General features: G+C 39.8%; 1 protein-coding gene and 1 long non-coding RNA gene across 2 annotated transcripts in view; one reads left to right on the top strand and one right to left on the bottom strand.

Moving 5' to 3' along the window:
• The first annotated feature begins 2,023 nt into the window (after window positions 1–2,023).
• On the top strand, window positions 2,024–19,908 carry LOC127567448 (uncharacterized). The gene is made up of 3 exons (XR_007955875.1): window positions 2,024–2,089; window positions 15,439–15,579; window positions 17,335–19,908. It is a non-coding gene; the product is annotated as an uncharacterized LOC127567448 (long non-coding RNA).
• Window positions 13,054–20,686, bottom strand: part of cwc27 (CWC27 spliceosome associated cyclophilin) — a 145,532-nt gene continuing 137,899 nt past the window's right edge. The window contains exon 14 of the mRNA XM_052010356.1: window positions 13,054–13,408. Within this exon, the coding sequence (XP_051866316.1) occupies window positions 13,246–13,408 (163 nt within the window). The 3' untranslated portion in view covers window positions 13,054–13,245. The remainder of the gene's footprint in view (window positions 13,409–20,686) is intronic.

The raw sequence follows: 20,686 nt of genomic DNA, 5'->3' as shown, positions 1-20,686 counted from the left end.
ATAACTTAAGGAAAGCTCATGGGTTTATTTTTGTGTAATTCCATATCTTCCAGCACAGCAGAATGTGAATAATGACAAATAATTAATTTCAATAATACTTGTGCATAGAATCAAAACCAGGAAGGACGAAGTGCAGAATGGTTTGTTGGTATACTAACTTTTGTTAAAGACAGTAATATCATGTTGTACTTGTGCAGTAATGATATTACTGCTGAATTTACCGAGTTATAATGTCTCTGTTAATATCAGAGACAATATAACTCTAAAAATCCAGCACACTCATGGCTTTGATGGTGCTGGATTAGCAGATTTTCTGGACTATCAAATATTATTTATTACATCCAATGCACTTTTAATTCACTTTTTTTCCAGAAGTAGAACACAGTAGAATAATAGGTTTTGCAGTGAACCAAGTAAGCTTAAAGGGAGTGTGGGAAATAAAAACAGGTGAGTTTCAAGGGACCACAGGGATCAAGGCCCCAGCAAGTGGAGGGGTATCACGAGAACTGCAGCAAATATCATCTAGTGAGCCAGATGTAGAACAATCAGGATTTCTGAGTAGTTGGATAGCAGGTTATCAGAGTCATGATAAAAATGTAAAATATTTTGGTGTCACCATTTAAAAAAATGTTTACTCTTCTTTCATTCTGTATAATGTTTGCTAGAGGATGTTCATTTGTTATTAAAGAACAGGCTTCTGAATTTTAATATTGGGCTATATTAAAATTAGTAATTATTTCATTTTGTTTCAGTAGTAAAGGTAAACATGTTTAAATTGATTTACAAACAGAAAACAAATAGAATCAATGGGAACTGTGTCACCCTTGTTCTGAGAGGATGGCCTAATCTTGGAATCATACATGAAAAGAAAAAAATACAAGTAGAACTCTCATGGCATTTCTCATGGGTCAGAGGATAGGCCATGTTACTACATTTCATATTTATTTAGTAAGGTCTCAGTTATCTTAAAATATAATGGCTTCAGGAGTGATGTAGCTCAGATTCACCAGGAATATATCAGGACTTAAAGGTTTAAATGACATTGCATAAATTTAGATTGCAGAGTTTATTGCATTTGAGGTTGACAGTGATCTAATTGAGGTCCTTAAAATAATAAGGGGATTTGTTTGCGTGAATTCAGAAAGATAAAGAAAGAATAGGGTCATTACCTTAAAATTTAGACCAGGCCATTTTGGAATTGGAAGGGAGCATGTTTTCATTCAAATGTGACTGGAAGTCTGGAACTGCCCCTCACTCCACAAGGAAGGTGGGCCAGTAAGTATTTTAAAAATTGAGATAATCAGATTTTAACAAGGGTATTGAAGCAAAAGTGAGCATATAAAGTGCTCACATCAATAAACTTTTTCTTCCTCAGAACAAATGTCCTGGGGATAGAACTGATGTATTCCTTTTAAACAAGCCCAGTAAAAATAACACAGACCTTGTGTCTCAGGCTGAACCCTTTGCACTTTCTGGGCTGTAGAATCTTTTTTAGTGCTTTTGTTTAAAGAAATTGTTTAGCATTTCACCTCCATTCACATTATTACATGTGTGTTTGTTAATTACCGAGTAAATGAAGAGCAAAAAGACAGTATTGTGTGTGCTTTGCTGATATTTGTTATGAATTGATATTAATGCACTTGTAAATCCATTCTTGGAGCCAGCTTTAATTGTAACACAGTGAACTGGCTTTGAATGGCCAGACATCATACAAACTGAAATATTAAACTGAATTTTTGCAACTTTTGCATGTATCACCTAAATTTATTTCACCATCTGACTGCACCACAAAAGAATGCATAATCTAATGTAGAACCCTGCAGTAAGTTTCTGGCTTGTGAGTTTCACCTTGCGGAGTCAGGAGTTGGAGTGAGATTCAGAGTGGGAGCTTTGAGTCTCTGTGCATGTGCTCGTGAGTTTCACTTTGCAAGAGTCTAAAAGAAGCATATTTGCCAGTTGTGACCAGTTAATTGGCTAATTAACAGCAGCGAATAAAAGGAAGGTAGGTATAAGCTGATTGGCCATGGTTGGAGTAGAGCAGTGTTAGAGTGGAGCACTTGAGGCTTTCTGAGAAGAGATGGAGGCTAAGGTAAGTCTGGGAAGTTACCTTCTTTCTCTGATTTTTTTTCCTTCAGTGCCAGGCTAGAGCAATTAGAATGGCTCCAGTGTCAGTGGTGTGTTCATCTTGTGAGATGTGGGAGTTCTGGGAGACCAACAGTCTCTCTGATAGCTACATCTGCATGAGGTGCATCCAGCTGCAGCTCCTTATAAACTGTGTTGGGGAACTGGAGCTGCAGCTGGATGACCTTTGGCTCCTATGGGAGAATGAGGAGTTCATAGATAAGAGCTACAGGAGGCAGTCACTCCTAAAACTGCAGGAGGCAGGTAGCTGGGTGACTGTCAGGAGAAGGAAGGGGAATAGGCAGGTAGTGCAGAGTAACCCTGTAGCTGTTCCCCTCAATAACAAGTATATCACTTTGGATACTGTTGGGGTGGGGGGGAAAGAAATGACCTACCAGGGGAAAGCCACAGTGACCAGGTCCCTGGGCACTGAGCCTGGTCATGTGGTGCAGAAGGGCAGGGTGGAGGAGAGTGGTAGTGATAGGGGATTCAATAGCAAGGGGGGGTGGGGGGTTGCAGGAGATTCTGTGGATGTGAAGAGACTTCTGGATGGTATGTTGCCTCCTAGGTGCCAGGGTCAGGGACATCTTGGATCGGGTCCACAGCATTCTGAAAGGGGAGGGTGAACAGTCAGAGGTCATGATACATATTGGTACTAATGACATGGGTAGGAAAAGAGATGAGGTCCTGAAGCGGGAATATAGAGAGCTAGGTAGGAAGCTGAAAAAGCAGGACCTCAAGTAATCTCTGGATTGCTGCCTGTGCCACGTGCCAGTGAGGGTAAGAATAGGATGAGTTGGCAGATGAATGCATGGCTGAGGAGTGGGGGCAGGGGTTCAGATTTGTTGATCATTGGGATCTCTTCTTGGGTATGTATGACCTGTACAAAAGGGATGGGTTACACCTGAACTGGAGGGGGACCAATATTTTTGTGGGCAGATTTGCTAGAGCTATTAGGGAGGGTTTAAACTTGGTTGGCAGAGGAAATGGGAACCTGAGTGAAAGGTCAGAGGTTATGCATTTAGTGTTCAAGTAGATGCAGAGTGCAGAAAGACTGAGGAAGGATAGGCAGTTGAAAGGGCAAAATTGCAGTCAGTTGGATGGGTTGAAGTGTGTCTACTTTAATGTGAGAAGTATCAGGAACAAGGGTGATGAACTTGGAGCATGGGTAAGTACGTGGAACTACAACGTTGTGACCATTATAGAGACTTTGCTGTCCACAAGGATAAGAATGGCTGCTGAATATTCTGGGGTTTAGACGTTTCAAAAGGCACAGGGACGGAGGTAAAAGAGGTGGGACAGTATCACAGCTGCAGAAAAGGAGGATGTCCTGGAGGAATCATCCACTGAGTCAGTGTGGGTGGAAGTCGGAAACAGGAAGGGAGCGATCACTCTAATGGGAGTATTCTACAGACCTCCCAGTGTCAGCAGAGACACTAAGGAGCAAATCTGGAGGCAGATTTTGGAGAGGCGCAAAAAATAACAGGGTTGTTGTCATGGGTGACTTCAACTTCCCTAATATTACTTGGCACTTCCTTAGTGTAAAGGTGATACATTGGGCAGAGTTTGTTAGGTGTTAGATTCCTGACACAATATATGGACTGAGGAAAGGAGAGGCCATACTGGACCTGGTACTAAGCAATGAGCCTGATCAGGTTTCAGATCTCTCGGTGGGAGACTATTTTGGAGACAGTGACCATAACTCCTTGATCTTTACCATATCCTTGGAGAGGGATAGGAGCAGACAATATGGGAAAGTATTTAATTGAAGGAGGGGGAATTACGATGCTATTAGGCAGGAACTTGGGGAGTGTAAATTGGGAACAGATTGTTTCTTGGGGAAGTGCACAATGGAAATGTGGAGGTTGTTTAGGAAGCACTTGCATGGGCTTCTGGATAGGTTTGTCCCACTGAGGCAGGGTAAGGATGATAGTGAAGGAATCATGGTTGACGAGATGTAGAATATCTTATCAAGAGGAAGAAAGCTTACCTGAGGTTTAGAAAGCATGGATCAGATAGAGCTCTGGAGAGTTTACAAAGTAGCCAGGAGGGAGCTTAAGAATGGACTTGGGAGAGCTAGAAGGGGGCATGAGAAGGCCTTGGTGAGTTGGATCAAGGAAAACCCCAAGGCATTCTACATGTATGTGAAGAATAGGAGGACGACTAGAGTGAGGGTAGGACTGATCAGGGATAAAAGATGAAAGATGTGCCTGGAGTCAGAAGAGGTAGTGGAGGTCCTTAATAGTTACTCTGCTTCAGTATTCACCAGTGAGAGAGACCTTGATGTTTGTGAGAATGGCATGTGACAGGCTGATACACTAGGACATGTTGACGTGAGGAAAGAGGATGTACTGGAACTTCTGAAAATTATTAGGATAAGTCACTGGGGTCAATGGGATATATCCAAGGTTATAATGGGAAGTGGGGGAAGAGATTGCTGCACCTTTGGTGATGATCTTTGTGTCCTCGATGGCCCCAGGAGGAGTGCCAGATGATTGGAGGGTGGCGAATGTTGTTCCTGTATTCAAGAAAGGGAGTAGGGATAACCCTGGGAATTACAGACCAGTGAGTCTTACTTCAGTGGTGAGCAAATTACTGGAAGATTCTTGGAGACAGGATTTATGGGCATTTGGAGAAGCATAGGCTGATTAGGGACAATCAGCCTGGTTTTGTGGGGCAGGTCGTGCCTCACGAGCCTGATTGAATTATTTGAGGATGTGACAAAGCACATTGATGAAGGTAGAGCAGTGAATGTGGTGTACATGGATTTTAGTAAGGTGTTTGATAAAGCTCCTCATGGAAGGCTCATTCAGAAAGTCAGGAGGCATGGGATCCGGGGAAACTTTGCTGTGTGGAATTGGCTCGCCCATAGAAGACAGGGTGGTGGTAGATGGAGTGTATTCTGCCTGGAGGTCGGTGACCAGTGGTGTTCCTCAGGGATCTGTTCTGGGACTCCAGCTCTTTGTGATTTATATTAAAAATATATATTTTATATTTAATATTGTTTTTATTATATATAGTGTTGTGGATAGTGTAGAAGGTTGCTATAGATTTGAGAAGTGGCAGATGGAGTTCAACCTGGACAAGTATGAAGTGATACACTTTGGAAGATCCAATGTGAAGGCAGAATACAAGGTTAATGGCAGGACTCTTAGCAGTGTGGTGGAACAGGGGGATCTTGGGGACAACGTCCATAGATCCCTCAAAGTTGCCATGCAAATTGATAGGGTGGTTAAGAAGGCGTATGGTGTGATGGCCTTCATTAGTTGGGGGATTGTGGTCAAGAGCCATGAGGTGATGTTACAACTCTACAGAACTCTGGATAGACCACACTTGGAGTATTGTGTTCAGTTCTGGTCGCCTCGTTATAGGAAGGATGTGGAAGCTTTAGAGAGGGTGCAGAGAGATTTACCAGGATGCTGCCTGGATTGGAGAGCATGTCCTACGAGGATAGGTTGAGTAAGCTAAGGCTTCTCTCTGGAGAGGAGGATGATGAGAGGTGACCTGATAGAGGTGTACAAGATAAGAGGCATAGATCGAGTGGACAGTCAAACTTTTTCTCAGGGCAAAAATGACTAACACGAGGGGGCATACTTTTAAGGTGATTGGAGGAAAGTATGGGGGGGGATGTCAGAGGTAAGTTTTTTTTAGTGGTGGGTGCGTGGAATGCACTGCTGGCTGAGGTGGTGGAGGCAGATACATTAGGGACATCTTAAGAAACACTTGGATAGCCACATGAATGATAGAAAAATGGAGGGCTATGTGGGAGGGAAGGGTTAGATAGATCTTAGAGGATAACATGTTGGCACAACGTCATGGGCCTAAGGGCCTGTACTGTGCTGTAATGTTCTAAGCCAGAGGCTAACAGTTCCTATGGGTAGGCTGATGGGCATCACCACCTGGTTCCTTATTTCTAGCTGGTATCCTTTTCCATGCTCTTTCTCTTTGTTTGGCCTTCCATTTCTCCCAACATTATGTACATTTGCTTACCAAGGGCATATGGTCCAAAAAGGGTGGCACAGAGGTACAACAGGTGCAACCCAAGTGAACCAGGGTCAATCCAGGCCTTAGGTGCTGGCTTTGTGGAGTTTGCATGTTCTCCCTGTGACTGTGGGTTTTATTGGGATGTCCCAATTTCCTCCCACATCTCAAGAACATGCTGGTAGGATAATTGGCTAATGTAAATTGCCCCTGGTGTAGTTGGGTGGTAGGAAAATTGGGACATTTGATAGGTGAGTTGCAGGGAGTTAAGTGGAGAAATGTGACTGATGCTACGTTGGTTCTCAGAATGTACTCTGAGAACCTACAGACTTGATGGACCAAAAGTGTTCTCCTTCTGTGTTGTTGAGAAATAGGTCATTTGGTCCACCAGTCCTTTCCAGTGTATGTGTACCACTCTGGACTGACTTTCCTCATTTAAATCCATTCCTTCTCCCTCATGCCTGTCCAACATCCCCTTAAACAGATCTGTATTATTCATTTCAATCATTCCCTCTGGTAGTGTGTTACACATTTTCACAACACTTTGGGTAAAGAAGTTTTTTCTAAATTCTTAAATGGATTTCTTGGTGCTTATTTTATTTTTATGGCCTCTGGTTACACTCTTCTCCATAAGAAGAATGTGAGCTTTGTATCTATTCTCATCTGAACCTTTCATTATTTTAAAGGACCACTATTATTTTACCCCTCAGCCTGCTTTTTTTTGAGAGAAAAGGGACCCAGTCAATTCATCCTTTTCTTATTTGTAATACTGTCACATTTCTGGTATCATCCGTGGAAATCTTTTCTGCATTGCCCCCAAGTCCTTTTCACATCTCCCACCAAAACAATACTCTGTATTCCAAGTGTGCTCTACCTAACATTCCATCCAGATTGAATATAACCTCCCTCTACAAATAAACTCTAATTCTTAGTTTGCTTTCTTTGTGGCCTTGCTAACTTGTGACTTGTGTGTATCTCTGTGATCTTTATTCTTCTACTTCACCTAGACGTGCATCTTCCAAGGCATGTAATTTCTTTACTTTTCCTACCAAAATGTACTTTGCATTTATCCATGTTGAACCCCAACTACCAACTTGAGTGTGTTTAATGTTTCTCCTGTAATTTGCTGCAGTCCTCGGGAATGGACCTGAGTCACTGAAGGTAAGGCAGCAGCACCACCCACTGTAACACTGTGCTTAATGGTTTAAGTTATTCAAAATTTTGTTAGATCAATTATATCTACTGCATTATTATTGCCATTCCTCTCTGGAAAAGAAATCAATAGGTTGCTCAATCAAAGCCTTCCCTTTTGAAATCTATACTGATTACTCAACATTATAGCTTTTGTATCTGGATGTTCTTCTGTTCTTTCCATTAGCAGGGATTCCATTATTTTTCATACGACTGCTGTTAAGTTGTTTGGTCTATACTTTCCTGGACATGTTCTATTCCCCACCTTGAATGCAGGTATTACATTAGCTATCCACCAGTCCTCTAGCACTGTAACCTTTTCTAGAAGGTTATAAATATGGAACGATGCCTTGGCTATTTCTTCCCATTTCTGAATGTGCAAGGAGGAAACTCTCCCTGATTAAGGGGGAAGGTTTATTCTCTTTGAATTTGATTAATATATCTCACTTTGATGTTAAATGTACTTATCTTCTGATTTATCTAGTCTCCCCTCCTCAAGTCTCTGACCTACTCCTGGCAAAATACTGACATACTTTCTATGTGATGATGAGCAGCATTGCTTCAGTTCCTATTCTTCACAATTTCCATTCATTCTTTGTGGCTGATGGCTTGCTATGGACTTTTCTTTTAACACTGATAAATTTGTATTCCTTTCTATTTTTATGACTATTTCTGCTCTCAGTTGCTTCCAAGGGGCATCATAGCTCTTGGAGGTTAATCTTTGTCCCTCCAAAATTTTCACCTGTTTTTTTCCCCTCTCTGGTTAACTTTCTCTCATTTGACCCAGGAATTCTTCAATGTGAACCAATGTCAGTTTGATGTGAGGCTGGGATGTCATATTCTATTGTGCATAATGCCCAAAATGCCATGTGCAATGGGACATTTAACCTGGCACTTTATCACACTGAATTCTGTCCATCCTGTCAAAAAGGCTACCCTAACTCAGCTCCCAGCATGGGGGGGGGGGGAAGGTGGTTGAGGTGAAGTGGGGGGGGGGGATTACTTAAAGTGGAGAATTCAATGTTCATGCCATTAGGCTGCAAGGTTCCAAGACAGAAAGAGGTGCTGTTTCCTCCAGTTTGTGCTTGGAATTCTCCTGGCAGTGGAGGAGGCCGAGGACTGATGTGTCAGTAATAGTGTGGGAGGGGGAGTTGAAGTAACTGGCATGTCAGTCCTCTGCCTCCTCCACGGCCAGGACTGAAGGTATTGCCATGCAGCCTTTCTACATTCTCTTTGCAGCCCTCAAAGCTACATGGTAATGAGGGATGCAAACAGAATGTAGAAAGGCTTCATGAGTTATAGGTGAATGGGTAAACATGGAAAAATGTGAGGGTATCCATTTTGAAGAAAAATAGAAAGGTGGATTATTTTTTTAAATAGTCAGAATTTGAAAAGTTATGGTATTCCAAGGAACCTGGAATATCATTATAGACAAATCACTGAAAATTAACATTTAGGTACAACAAACAATTAAGAAGGCAAATTGTATGATGACCTTTATTGCAAAGGGAATTTGAGCACAAGAGTAGAAATGCCTGGCTCCAATTATACAGGGCTCCAGTGAGACCAATACTGTATTACAGATCTGGTCTTCCCACTTAACAATGGATTGACTTATGGTAGACAGAATGCCACAAAGGTTCATCAGATTGATTCCTGGGAGGAAGTAAATGATTAGCCATAATCTTATTAAATGGCAGAGCTGGCATGAGGGGTTGAATAGCTTATGATGATATTTTTCTATCTTTAGTTATCAATATATTTTCTGTTTCTGATTTGCCAACTTGTGTAAAAACTCTTAACTCTTCATTAAATAAGGATTCTAAACGTTGATAAGGAAATACATTTGTGAGACATTGTCATTTCCCCTGAATTCTTGGAGTTCTTTGTATGTTGTCACAGTATTCCCACTAAATGTCTGACTGCTTAACTTCCCTTTCTGGTTTTTATTGATACTAATTGCTGTCTTTCTTTCAAAACAGCAATGAACAATCACCTTCAAAAATCTTGATTCCCTCCTGCCATGGAAGATGCAGCTGCATCTCCAATCTCCTTGAGCATGTTATTCCCTCCCAAGTTCCTTGTTGGTCTTCCTCAGAATTCCACATTTGAATCTTTCCAATTAAATTTTGCTTCTGTCCAAATGACTCTTTATCAGAGTCACAAATGACATCCAATGTGACTATAGCAAGGATAAAGAATTCCTTCTCAACTTGTCTGAACCCTTTGGCATGATTGACTACATATCCTCCTTCAACATCTCTCCTTACCTGAGTTGAAAAACACAATGATGCTGGAGGAACTCAGCAGGCCAGGCAGCATCCATGAAGAAAAGCAGGTGGTCAATGTTCTTCAGGACTGAAGATAAGAAAAGGGGAAGCCCAATATATAGGAGGGAAAAGCAGAGCAGTGATAGGTGGACAAAAGAGGATGCAGGGTAGGCACAGGTGGTGATAGATGCAGGTACAAGATAGTGATAGGAGGGGAGAGCAGATCAGCAGGGGATGGGGCAAAGGCAAGGAGAGAATGGGGGGGTGGGTGGAGAGAAGAACAAAGAGGCTAGGAAAGAGAAGCATGGGGGGGGGGGGGGGGGAGGTGTTTACTTAAAGTGGGAGAATTCCAATGTCATGCCATTAGGTTGCAAGGTTCCATGACATAAAATAAGGTGCTGTTCCTCCAGTTTGTGCTTGGAATTCTCTGGCAATGGGGGAGGCCAAGGGACTGGCATATCAGTGATAGTGTGGGAGGAGGGAGTTGGAGTTTCATCTAGATTCCAGCACCTGCAGTCCTTTGTTTCTCTCCTTACCAGAGTTGTTTGGAATCTTATATGCAATAGTTTGCATTGTGTAGTTTTACAATTTGTAGTTGGATAATTACTTGTATGGCTTCTCTTCCCTTTATTACCATTATCTCTAGTGTCCCCCAAATAATCTATTCATTGACCCTTTCTACTTTTCAATTTCATGTTTTCTCTGGGGCCATTATCCAAACACACAGCTGCAGTCCATATATACCCTTTTGTTACCAACCAAACCTCAACACGATGTTGACCTGTTTTTTTAATCTATAAAATGTTGAGGCTGCCTATCTGATATGATGAGCAAAAATCTCTAATATTTTCTTTGGGCCCTGCCACAAACTCTTGCCTAACCATGGCTCCAACACTCCTTGGCAATAGTCTGAGATTTAAGCTGTTCACAACCTTTGTATCCTATATGGCTAAGATTGGCCTTAGACCACTATCATCTCCATAACACTACCTGACTCCATGCTTCAGCTCATCCATTACTAAAATTTTCCACCCCACATTTGTTAATATTCCAGGCTACCTTGCTTTACTGGCTTTCATCCAAAAAAACTGGTATCCATGGCCTAAAATGAACTATGTCCCATTTCCTCATTGACCTACACTGGCCCTAGTAAAGGACAACTCTAATCTTAAAAACCTTATCCTTGCTCTTGCCTCTCCCTAACATGGTAATCTCCTACAGCCTACACCACTGAGATATCCATGCTTCTCTAATTCTGGCCTCTTGGATAGCTCTGATCCACGACAGGTAGTGATCCCTTCACCTTCTGAGGCCCAATGTATGAAATTCCATCTCTAAACCTATTTTTTTCCTCCTTTAAGATGCTCCTAGGGAAGCACTTCCATTATTCCTATCTCCCAATTTCCTTGTACCCTGCAACTTATTCTCTCGTACACATGCCCATCAATTCCCCTTTGATTCTTTTTGTCAGCCAATAGTAAGGGGTAATTACAGTAGCCAATTAACCCATCAGCATGTGTTTGGACTGTGGGAAGAAACCAGAGAAAACCCACATGGTAATGGAAAGATGTGTAAAACTCCAGATAGACAGCACCTGAGATCAGGACTGAACCTGGGTCCCTGGAGCAGTGAGCCAGTACCACCAACTGCTGCATCACTACTTTTGCTGCAGCTTAAGCTTCAAACTGGTGGGTCTGCTTGGAGTTTTATAAACTTGTGTCAAACTTAAATGAGCCCAAGCTTCAAATCTTTGAAACCTTTTTGCCACCAGTAGGGGCAGCAACTACTGTAATTATTACTTGGAATGTAGAAAAAATAGCTAGTGTATTGGCAGATCATGAAAGCATGGTTGACACTGCAGGTTTCTATGGAATCCAGGCTGGTATTCCGTTTCATCTATATTTATAGTAGCATGTTACTTTTTTTCCTTGGTGTACCTGCTGTTACTACTTATTCCCTGCCACTGCTTCATGCTGAAACTCTTGCTTCTCTCCTTGCTATTCAAACTGGCACTTCCTCACTCCATGCAGTTTAAATGTGACTTTTTTTGGAGGTGCACCTTGAACAGTGACATATTATACTTAAATGTGCAATATAATTATTGGGAGGTGGGTAGCCTATGCCTTTGCCCTCCCCCCATTTGTACACATCCTTGGTTGGCACCATCTCTCCTTGCTTCTGCTCTTAGCATACTGCAAAGTGTTCAATAGGTGCAAGTGGGGCTCCAGGTTATGACCAATGTGGTGGGTGTGACCAGGCTGAGCATCTGGTCAAACTCTTAGCTTCTTACAATCTGTAAATTATAGTATACTTGTCTCCGAAATTTGAGGAGAAGGATCTTTTAAACTGGGGGGGGAAAAAGAAACACAACTTTAGATACGTATAGGTAATAGAGGAAATGTTGCATGCTGTTACACATGGGAATCTGAAGAAGTCATTGCTTTTAACTTGATTTCTGAACATAGAACTTTGGGTCAAAAAATTTCCTCTTTGCCTCTATGGAAATGATGTTCCCAGAAAAAGATCAGTATATTTAAAAACTGGTAAAGATTGGGAATGAAAACTTCAGTTGATACACATTAAGGTGCTGCTAAACACTCCTCGAACACCAGGGATTTTGCACCACATAAATGCATCAATGGAAAGCAATGAAAAATGGAGGTCTAAATATTGACAAACACTGGGAAGTTCTGTTTGTGGAAAATTTAACAAATCCTTTATGAATGTTTCGAGATGGTGGGTTGAGCAACATCTACAATAAAACATGCTGTGTGCTGTCATTCAAAAAGATTGCTGTATGTTATTCTGTGCTTTCTCAAGATCATGTTTGTTTAGACTAAGCATAATTCTTTGACTGCTGATCATGATATCAGTGTGTTGCTCAGTTTTTCTTGGACTTCCTGAAAATATTTTGAGTTTTACCAACAGACTGACAAGGCAACATGGGCAAACATTTTGGTGAACAATATCCTTTGGATATTCTTTGTCATTACAAAGCTATTTATGAAGCATGTGTCACCATACACTTGTCCTGAAAAGAGCAATATTGTGAAGTAATTAGTGGAGGTCTATTTCCTGTGCAAAAATCTAGGTGCAAAAATCTAGGTTCAAAAACAGAACAAAAAGGAAACCCATTAACTCAGTGGCTACAGTAAGTAACCCAGGAAGGCTAAATTAAGTAGCAGAATATTTCAATATTCTATAATGTCAGGATAATGTAAGCTACTCCTGTGGAAAGGCTGGAGAAAAACAAACCAGTGCAGCACTATAGGAATAGCAGACTTTGACCCCACTTTCTACAATGTTACGAACTGTGCTCACTATATAGTTTTTTTTAAGCAACTATAATCTAAGATTTTTTTTTAATGTTCTGACAGCAGATGAAGGGCAGAGAAAGAAAAATTAACCTTGAGTATTTTGCCAGCTATTGACCTTGTTTATGAATAGGAGACACAAAACACTTGGCATTATTAAAGGGACTACAGAAAAATTGCTATAATAAAATTTATTTTCTTGCTACTTGAAGAAAAATTATTAGAAAATGTATTCTTTCAATCAGCGTCACCTTGTAAACTTGTAACATCACGGACTGCTTCAAGCTGCTTAAATATCAGCAGACAGTGAATGACTTGTGAAGAATTTACCATTTATGTTCAGTTTCTACTTTTGGGTGTGTTAGGGTTCATCTTCTTTCTTTTTTCTCTTTCATGATCTTCTTACTTTCCTCCCTTCGTCTTTTATTCACTGGATTCCTGGGATCATGTATTTCAAATGTGTCTTCATCTTGCATGTTTGCATCTTTTACTTTTCTGGTTTGTTCTTCAAACTGAAGGATGTGGGACATCCTGGATAAGATGAGCACAACATAAGCACAAAATTCTCTTAAATGAAATGAAGCATGATCAATTATGTAAATCATGGACGGTGATTTATCACTTAACATAGTAGCAAATTTAAATATAAAGATAACTGCCTATAATTATAATGACTTATTGTTATTAATATACAACATTAGATGTATATGAAATTACATCTTCAGAAGAAACACTGGCATGGGACAAATGTAATAAGTATTAAACACAACTTAAGTTGCATTTATCTTTTATTTATGCCAAGATAAGATTTAATTAATCTAATCTACTAATTAGAAAGCAACAGAGTTCTAAAGCTATGTACCTCGAGTCTTTGGAAACAACTTCAAAACAAAACAAAAATTGCCTTCTGCAACAATATCATCTCCAAGCATAGGCCAATCACAAAACTATTGTAAGCACATCTTAAAATAATGCCCCTTCCAGTGAACTCTAAAGATATTTAGATGAATTCATGTATGCCAGATTCTAGGTTAGTAATAGATAAACATCTCTTCACAGGTTTCTGAAGTGATGGTCACCAGGAATGTAATTAACTGAAGTTCTTTTGTTAGTGTTGTACTACTAGAAACTTGTGCATCACAAGCAATAACATCTTAATTTGAGATAGTTGTACTCTACAGTGTCATGAAAATAAGATGGTAGGTTTGCACCTCCTAAATGTTACAGTAGTACACTGTGGTGGCTAACTGCAAAAGCACCTATTTGTGTGTCCAGGTAAGATTATGAAAAAATACTATTCAAATGTATCTGGATCAACTGACAGATTTTAATACATTATATAAATTAATATGCATTAGAAAATAAAATCAGCAAGGAAAATAATAAAATGCAGCCAACAATTTTGTCCTGATAAGTTTCAAATTGATTGGCAGCTTTATCAGGGAAGGTAATTCACTAACTAAATAAGCTACTCTTCAAGGTGTATGTTTTATACTTTTCATAAATGGAGAATGGGTAACATACATATATGAAACTGTTTTTTGAAACAGATATTAAACTTCAAAAAGACATCATTGCAATTGAGGTATTTAGATAAAGGTTGAGTCTAGGACTTAGAACATTAAGGATTGATAAGAGAGACTTACAGATTGAAAGTTTAATACTGGAAAATTAAATACTAGGCAAGATTTCTAAATGTTTAGAAATCAATGAATATATAATTGATAAGCTTCAAGTAAAACATAGAGAAAAAGTTCCATTAACCATCCTTCACCCCCATCTTGGCCTTGAGAACAAACACTCATTTACTTATTAATTAAAAAAATAACAGGACATAATTCAAATTAATAATAGCATACATTAATTAGCATGTAAAAGGAACTTAGCATTTCATATCTGATGAATTTTACCCACATTTTGTAAAAGCGTATATAAATTCTGAAGAATCATATGGAGACCATGTATATAGGATTGTTGCCTTGATACTGAAAGTTAGCACTGCTAGAAGTGATTTCCCACTTTTTAAACATGTTAGGTCCCACAACCTGCATAATGTTTCCTGTTCATTTTAAATGGTGATGTAGAGAATAAGAAACCACAAATTACTCCCCCTCCCAAAAAATGTAAACCACTGTAGAGTTTGCAGATAAACACATGGAATCTCGTTGTGTGGAGTATTCACAGAAATCAAAGAATGTAAAAACAAACTACCAAGTCAGATAAACTATTCTGTTTCTTCATCTTGCATCCTCTCTGCAGTATAAAGTCAGGGATTTTAAAACAAATTTCCAGTAACCTAACAATATTGTTAAGTGGAAGTTCAACTTATTGGCATAAACCACACTGAATTTAATGCAGATCTAAGTTATTAATATTCATGGAAAATACAGACAAGTTTTCAGTCTGTTTATTTTTAAGATGCCTCATCACTGATTCTGGTGATAATAGGTTTTTAAAATCAAAATTCTTCACTGAAATAATGCATATGATTCTACAGTTTTGTTTTGAACTAACTAGCAATTATTTTTAAGAGGATTGCCTGTGTTTTATTTCTACACAAGGGCAAATCTGCTGCCAAGATTTGCAGCAGAATGGCCAACTGATACACCCAAGACTTGGCGATAGTGCAGCCTTCTGATCAGCAGGAAAATGTGCTCTGAGTACACTGAAATCAATGAGTTAAATTAGCTGCCAGAAGAAAGGTAAGGTTTTTATTTGATTTAGTTAAGTTAGTTTATATGTTACAATTACTTTTTATGGCTTATGCTTTTTTTAAAACTTAAATATTTTTTTCAAAACAAGTTTAATTTAATGTTACTTTTAATTTTTGCTTGGTCTTGTCCGATTCTAAATATTTGCGACCATCAAATACCTTCAAATTAAAAAGCTGCAGACTCGGAAGGAGCCTCACTAGTAGCCAAAGTAGAACAGAAAATCACCGGAGCAGGCTATGTGTTGGGGCAATGCCTGCCCTACCCATTGCTTTGACATATTAGGAGACAGATTCCCACTTAAGACTGTCCTGGACCAAGTTGGAAGAAACGGTGTAGTCTAGAGGACTGATAACTGGTAATCTCAGAGCAATAGAAGGTCTACTGGTACATATACAAGAATTCTAATAAATACTAATCATTGTTTTAGGTAGGCATAATTAAAGACTTAAAAACTTGTATGGTTGTTCAGCAAATTTATTTGGCAGTTGAACCGGGTATCAATCACATTAAACTAAATGTGTGTGACTACTTGCTACACTTGGAATGTCACAACTACTCCTGGATATCTCTAGGCTTCTGTTGTGGCTGCCAGCAGACATGTTAATTTGTTTAACAGTCACAATCCTCACAGCTTCCTGGTTTCATCTAGAATTATAGCTTCTTAAGAAACCCTACTATGCTACACATGCTTATCAATATCTGTTAACAGTTAATTTTGCAGTGCTATAACACATGGCCTCAGACCACAGTTTGTTTTCTTTGCTTTTGAAGAAAAAAGTCATCTCCTTTGAGAGAATGTTTAGACATAGACACAGATGGAATAGTTTACATTCATGGCCCAGACTTGACTTCCAGTGTCTGACCTACTATAACCCACATTCTGTTAGTGGGCCTCAAAAGTCATTGCATGCTTCTTGTTCTAAACCTCCCACCAGTGCTTTCTGCAATACTTCCGCTCTCCTACTTTACTGCTCTCCTATCAACTCATGTGTTTCATTAGATGTCCTGTGTATCTTGTGATTTGTTTGGATTTCTTTGTAACTAGTAGTTCTTTACGTTTTAAATCTAATAAGCAGTATTAAAATGCTAGTGATGCAAGCTAATTTTCTGTTCTAACTGTAAATTAGGTTGTTTAACTAGTTGTTCTTAATTATGTTGTAGCACTGATTAGTATGGAGTTTTTTCCCCCAAATTCAGCATCTCAAATTTTATAATCACAAAAAATGTTATTGGAAAAGAGTCTTCACTGAATATCACCTGATATCTAAATTACATATTCATTAGACAATTGCATTGTAAATCTGAAGTCAGATTGGATCTTAGCTACAGATATACAGCATAATATTACAGCCTTGTACCAATACTGCTGGTACAACATAATTGGAATTTTCGCTTTAGAGAAGCTAGGGAGAGAACAAGACAAACTAGTGCTTTCAAGGTAAAGGCAAAATCTTGATTACATGTACTATGTTCATGGTGATCCATGGAGGAAGAAAACCCAATTTATTCTGTGGCACAGCATTGCAAATTAAATACAAAAAATATTGAGATAGTTAACTCCTGTTGGTTGGGATATTACACCTGATGTCATCTTGTGTTCAATATGACTGACATTGCCTTAAATGTACCCCAAAATCCTTACAAAAAAGGGCTTCTCTTAAAATGCTTCTGGCTTAAAAATTTGATCACTTGAAAACTGCAAAAGAATCATAATGTGTTAAGAATCCTTGCTGTTTGCTCCAGTGCTGGACACACACAGGTTTTGACAGGCTGGCCTGAGAGCCTATATGGAATTTCAAGCATCCGTGGGGAATCAGGTTCAAACCATACACAAGTCTTTGAGCAGCTATTGAAGTCCATCCTTTCCAGCATGGAAACAGTGGCCAACATCCCATCAGAACTTGTGGAGTTGACCATTGCGTACCTGATGACTGATGTCTTAGCTTACAACGTAGCACATGCAAAAGCCACTTAACATCTTGGCACTGAAATAAAAGCTTTGCCTACTGCCTTTCAAGTTAGGTTTGATGACTACATGGATATGGACATAATTCTTCAAAGGAACCTTGTGGATGTTCAAGACAGAGACTGATGTTTAGGTATTAAAGAAATCGAGGGATGAAGTTAGTTCAGAAATTAAAAGTCAGTCACAATCTTATGGAATGGCAGGTTCAAGGGGCCAAATGACCTAATCCTGCTTCTAATTCTTATCTTTTTATGTCACAGAAGTTAATAATATGTGCTCCCACAGATAACAAGAATAAACTGAATTTCCAACAAATGGGAATAGCTGCAATTCTGTGGAACGCAAATCAACTGTCTTATCTAAGGACATCAGCCTTTGATTCCATCTGTTCCACTGGACTACTGCTGTTCATGGGAAGATGACACAATCCAAAGACAGGACAGCTGGACTAAGAGGTGCTTGACATTGTTCTTCATGGCTATCTGCTATCCACCAAGTGCTAGAAGTTGAGGATATCAGGTGTGATTGAAGAAGCCTTACAACGTTGCTGACATCCATTCTGTAAATACTACACACTGCAGCATTGGTATCAGTGGTGGAGATCAGTGAATATTCAGGACTATTGGCAGGGGTCCCAATCACGCCGACTGCTATTTCCTAAATGAAAATAAGTGTGGTTGGAGCCGCCCAGTGGAAAACAGTGTCATTTGTCATACATCATGGAAACAGGCATTTAGTGCCCACCAAATCTGCACTATCAAGTGCCCATTTACATTTAATCCTATTTTATTATTCTCCTCATATTCCCATCAACTCCCACCAGATTCAATCACCGACTACCACAATAGGTGCAATTTTCAGTGGCCAATTAATATACCAACTTGTACATCTTTGGAAGGAAACAGGAGCACCCAGAGGCAACCCAAGTGGTCACAGGAAGAAAGTTCAAACCCACAGACAGGCGCCTGAGGTCAGGATCAAATCTGGGTCGCTGGAGCTGTGAGGTAGCAGCTTTATTAACTGTGCTACTGTGCTGCCCAATACTGTTTTCTAATTCTACGTGCTTGTAAACTATTAAAAATCTTTGTAAAGTCGGGTCCCCGGCTACAACAAAACAAGCTTCCAGCAAGATTGTGTGGCCATAATATCAAAGTGGCTTTTTGGTCAATGGTAACTCTTATGACGTTTTTGGTGAAGGATTCATTATTGAATGTCAAGGGGAAGTGGTAAAAATTTCTCTCACTGGAGATGATCACTGCCTGACACTTCAGTGCACAAATGTTATATGTCATTTACCAGACCATGCTGAATGTTGTCTAGGTCTTGCTGCAAATGGGCATGGACTGCTTAAACATAAGCATTTGTAATTGAGGAACTGAACACTGTGCAATCATTTGCTATTATTTCCACATCTGACCTAATGGTGGAAGAAAAATCAGTGATAAAGCAGATTTAGATTTCAGAATCTAGGCCACTGGCCTGAGGACCTCCTGCAATAGTGTCCTGTCACTGAGATTACTGTGCTCCTAAAAACGCAACCACTTTTGTTTTGTGGAGTGCCTGCATTCAGGCTGCAGGAGTGATCCTGAACTTCTGATGCCTACCACTTTAGTTCATCCTGCTCCCACTTTGATTTTTCTGTCTGTGGCCTCCTGTTCTGTTATAACAAGGACCAGTGCAAGCTTGAGGAACACTACCTCTTCTGTCCAGCAGGTTTCAGCCTTCAGGACTCCATATTGAACTTTAAGTAATGCATTCTATCTTTTTCTTTCTCTCTGTTTTACAACTGGACATTTCTGCCTATCATCATTTCTACTCAGTGTTTCCTTTTATTTTAATATAGTTTAGCTGCTGGGTACATACCACAAGCTTGCCAATAGCAACATGTTACACAGGTAAAGAAACACAATCTCATCTTAACTGCTGCATTAAGTCATCTGGTCTGACCCCATCAGGATACTCCCATTGTTCTACTCATCCTTCCCCCATCTTCCCTGTTACCTTGTTTTCTCTCAGTTCTGATGAAGGGCCCTGGACCAGAAACATTAACTGTTTCTCTTTCCTCAGATGCTGCCTGACCTGCTGAGTGATTCCAATATTTTGTTTTTATTTCAGATTTCCATCATCTGCAGTCTTTTTGATTTTTTCACCACCTTCCTTTTTTTAACTTTATCCAGTTTTCCCTATCATTTCTGTGAACTTCAATTTTACCAAGGACCTACACTGAGCCATATGCAAGTTAATTTCACCATATCGATGGAGAAAAGAACTGAATTCCATGTTTGGATTAAAGGCGGTAATGAGATATGCAACTGAATGGTCCTGGCAAAATGAGATATTCTTTCCTTAACTGTCCTTGATCTAGCAAGATATTGTAAAATGTGTGTATATATAATAATTTGATAATCTGCTGCGAAAAAACAAACTGCTAGAGGAACTCGGGTCAAGTAGCATCTGTGTGGGGAGAGGAACTGTCGAGTTTCACGTCAAAACTGCATCAGGACAGTGAATCAGTCCTGATGCAGAATCTTGACCCAAAACATCGACAATTCCTCTCTCCACATAGATACTGCTCGACTAGTTGAGTTCCTCCAGCAGTTTGTTTTTTTTGCTCCACATTCCAGCGTCTGCAGTCTTTTGTGTCTCCATGATAAACTGCTATCTGATTGTTGATTCAACATCAGACTCACTGGGCCTGGTTCCCACACTTCCCCTATGCACTGGAGCTTCTGGTTCCTGTGCTCCCTCAAATGCACCGAAGCCCCCATGATCCTGGGCTCCTTCTAAAATATGGGGGCTTCAGTTTCTGCACTCCCTTTCAACACACCAAGATCCTGTTTCCCGCACTCCCTTTAAACCCACCAGTGCCCAGATACCTGCATTCCCCTTAAATTCACCTGGTTGTGTCTTCCAGGCTCCCTTGAAACTTACTAGGTTCACTGGAAGAGTTAGCATCCTACTGTATTGTGTAACATTTTTTTAAAAAAGTGTGAGTAGTAATTTAAATAACATCCAATGGAATGGAAAATCTGGCACCACCAAAATCTGAGGGTTCTGAATTATCAGTTTTATTGTAAAAAAAATTTGGATTTAAAGCAATCTTCAGATTTTATCATTACTCATAATTTA

Source organism: Pristis pectinata, chromosome 2, assembly GCF_009764475.1.
Source record: "Pristis pectinata isolate sPriPec2 chromosome 2, sPriPec2.1.pri, whole genome shotgun sequence".
Taxonomy (NCBI): Eukaryota; Metazoa; Chordata; class Chondrichthyes; order Rhinopristiformes; family Pristidae; genus Pristis; species Pristis pectinata.
This window is presented reverse-complemented; position numbering and strand designations above follow the sequence as displayed.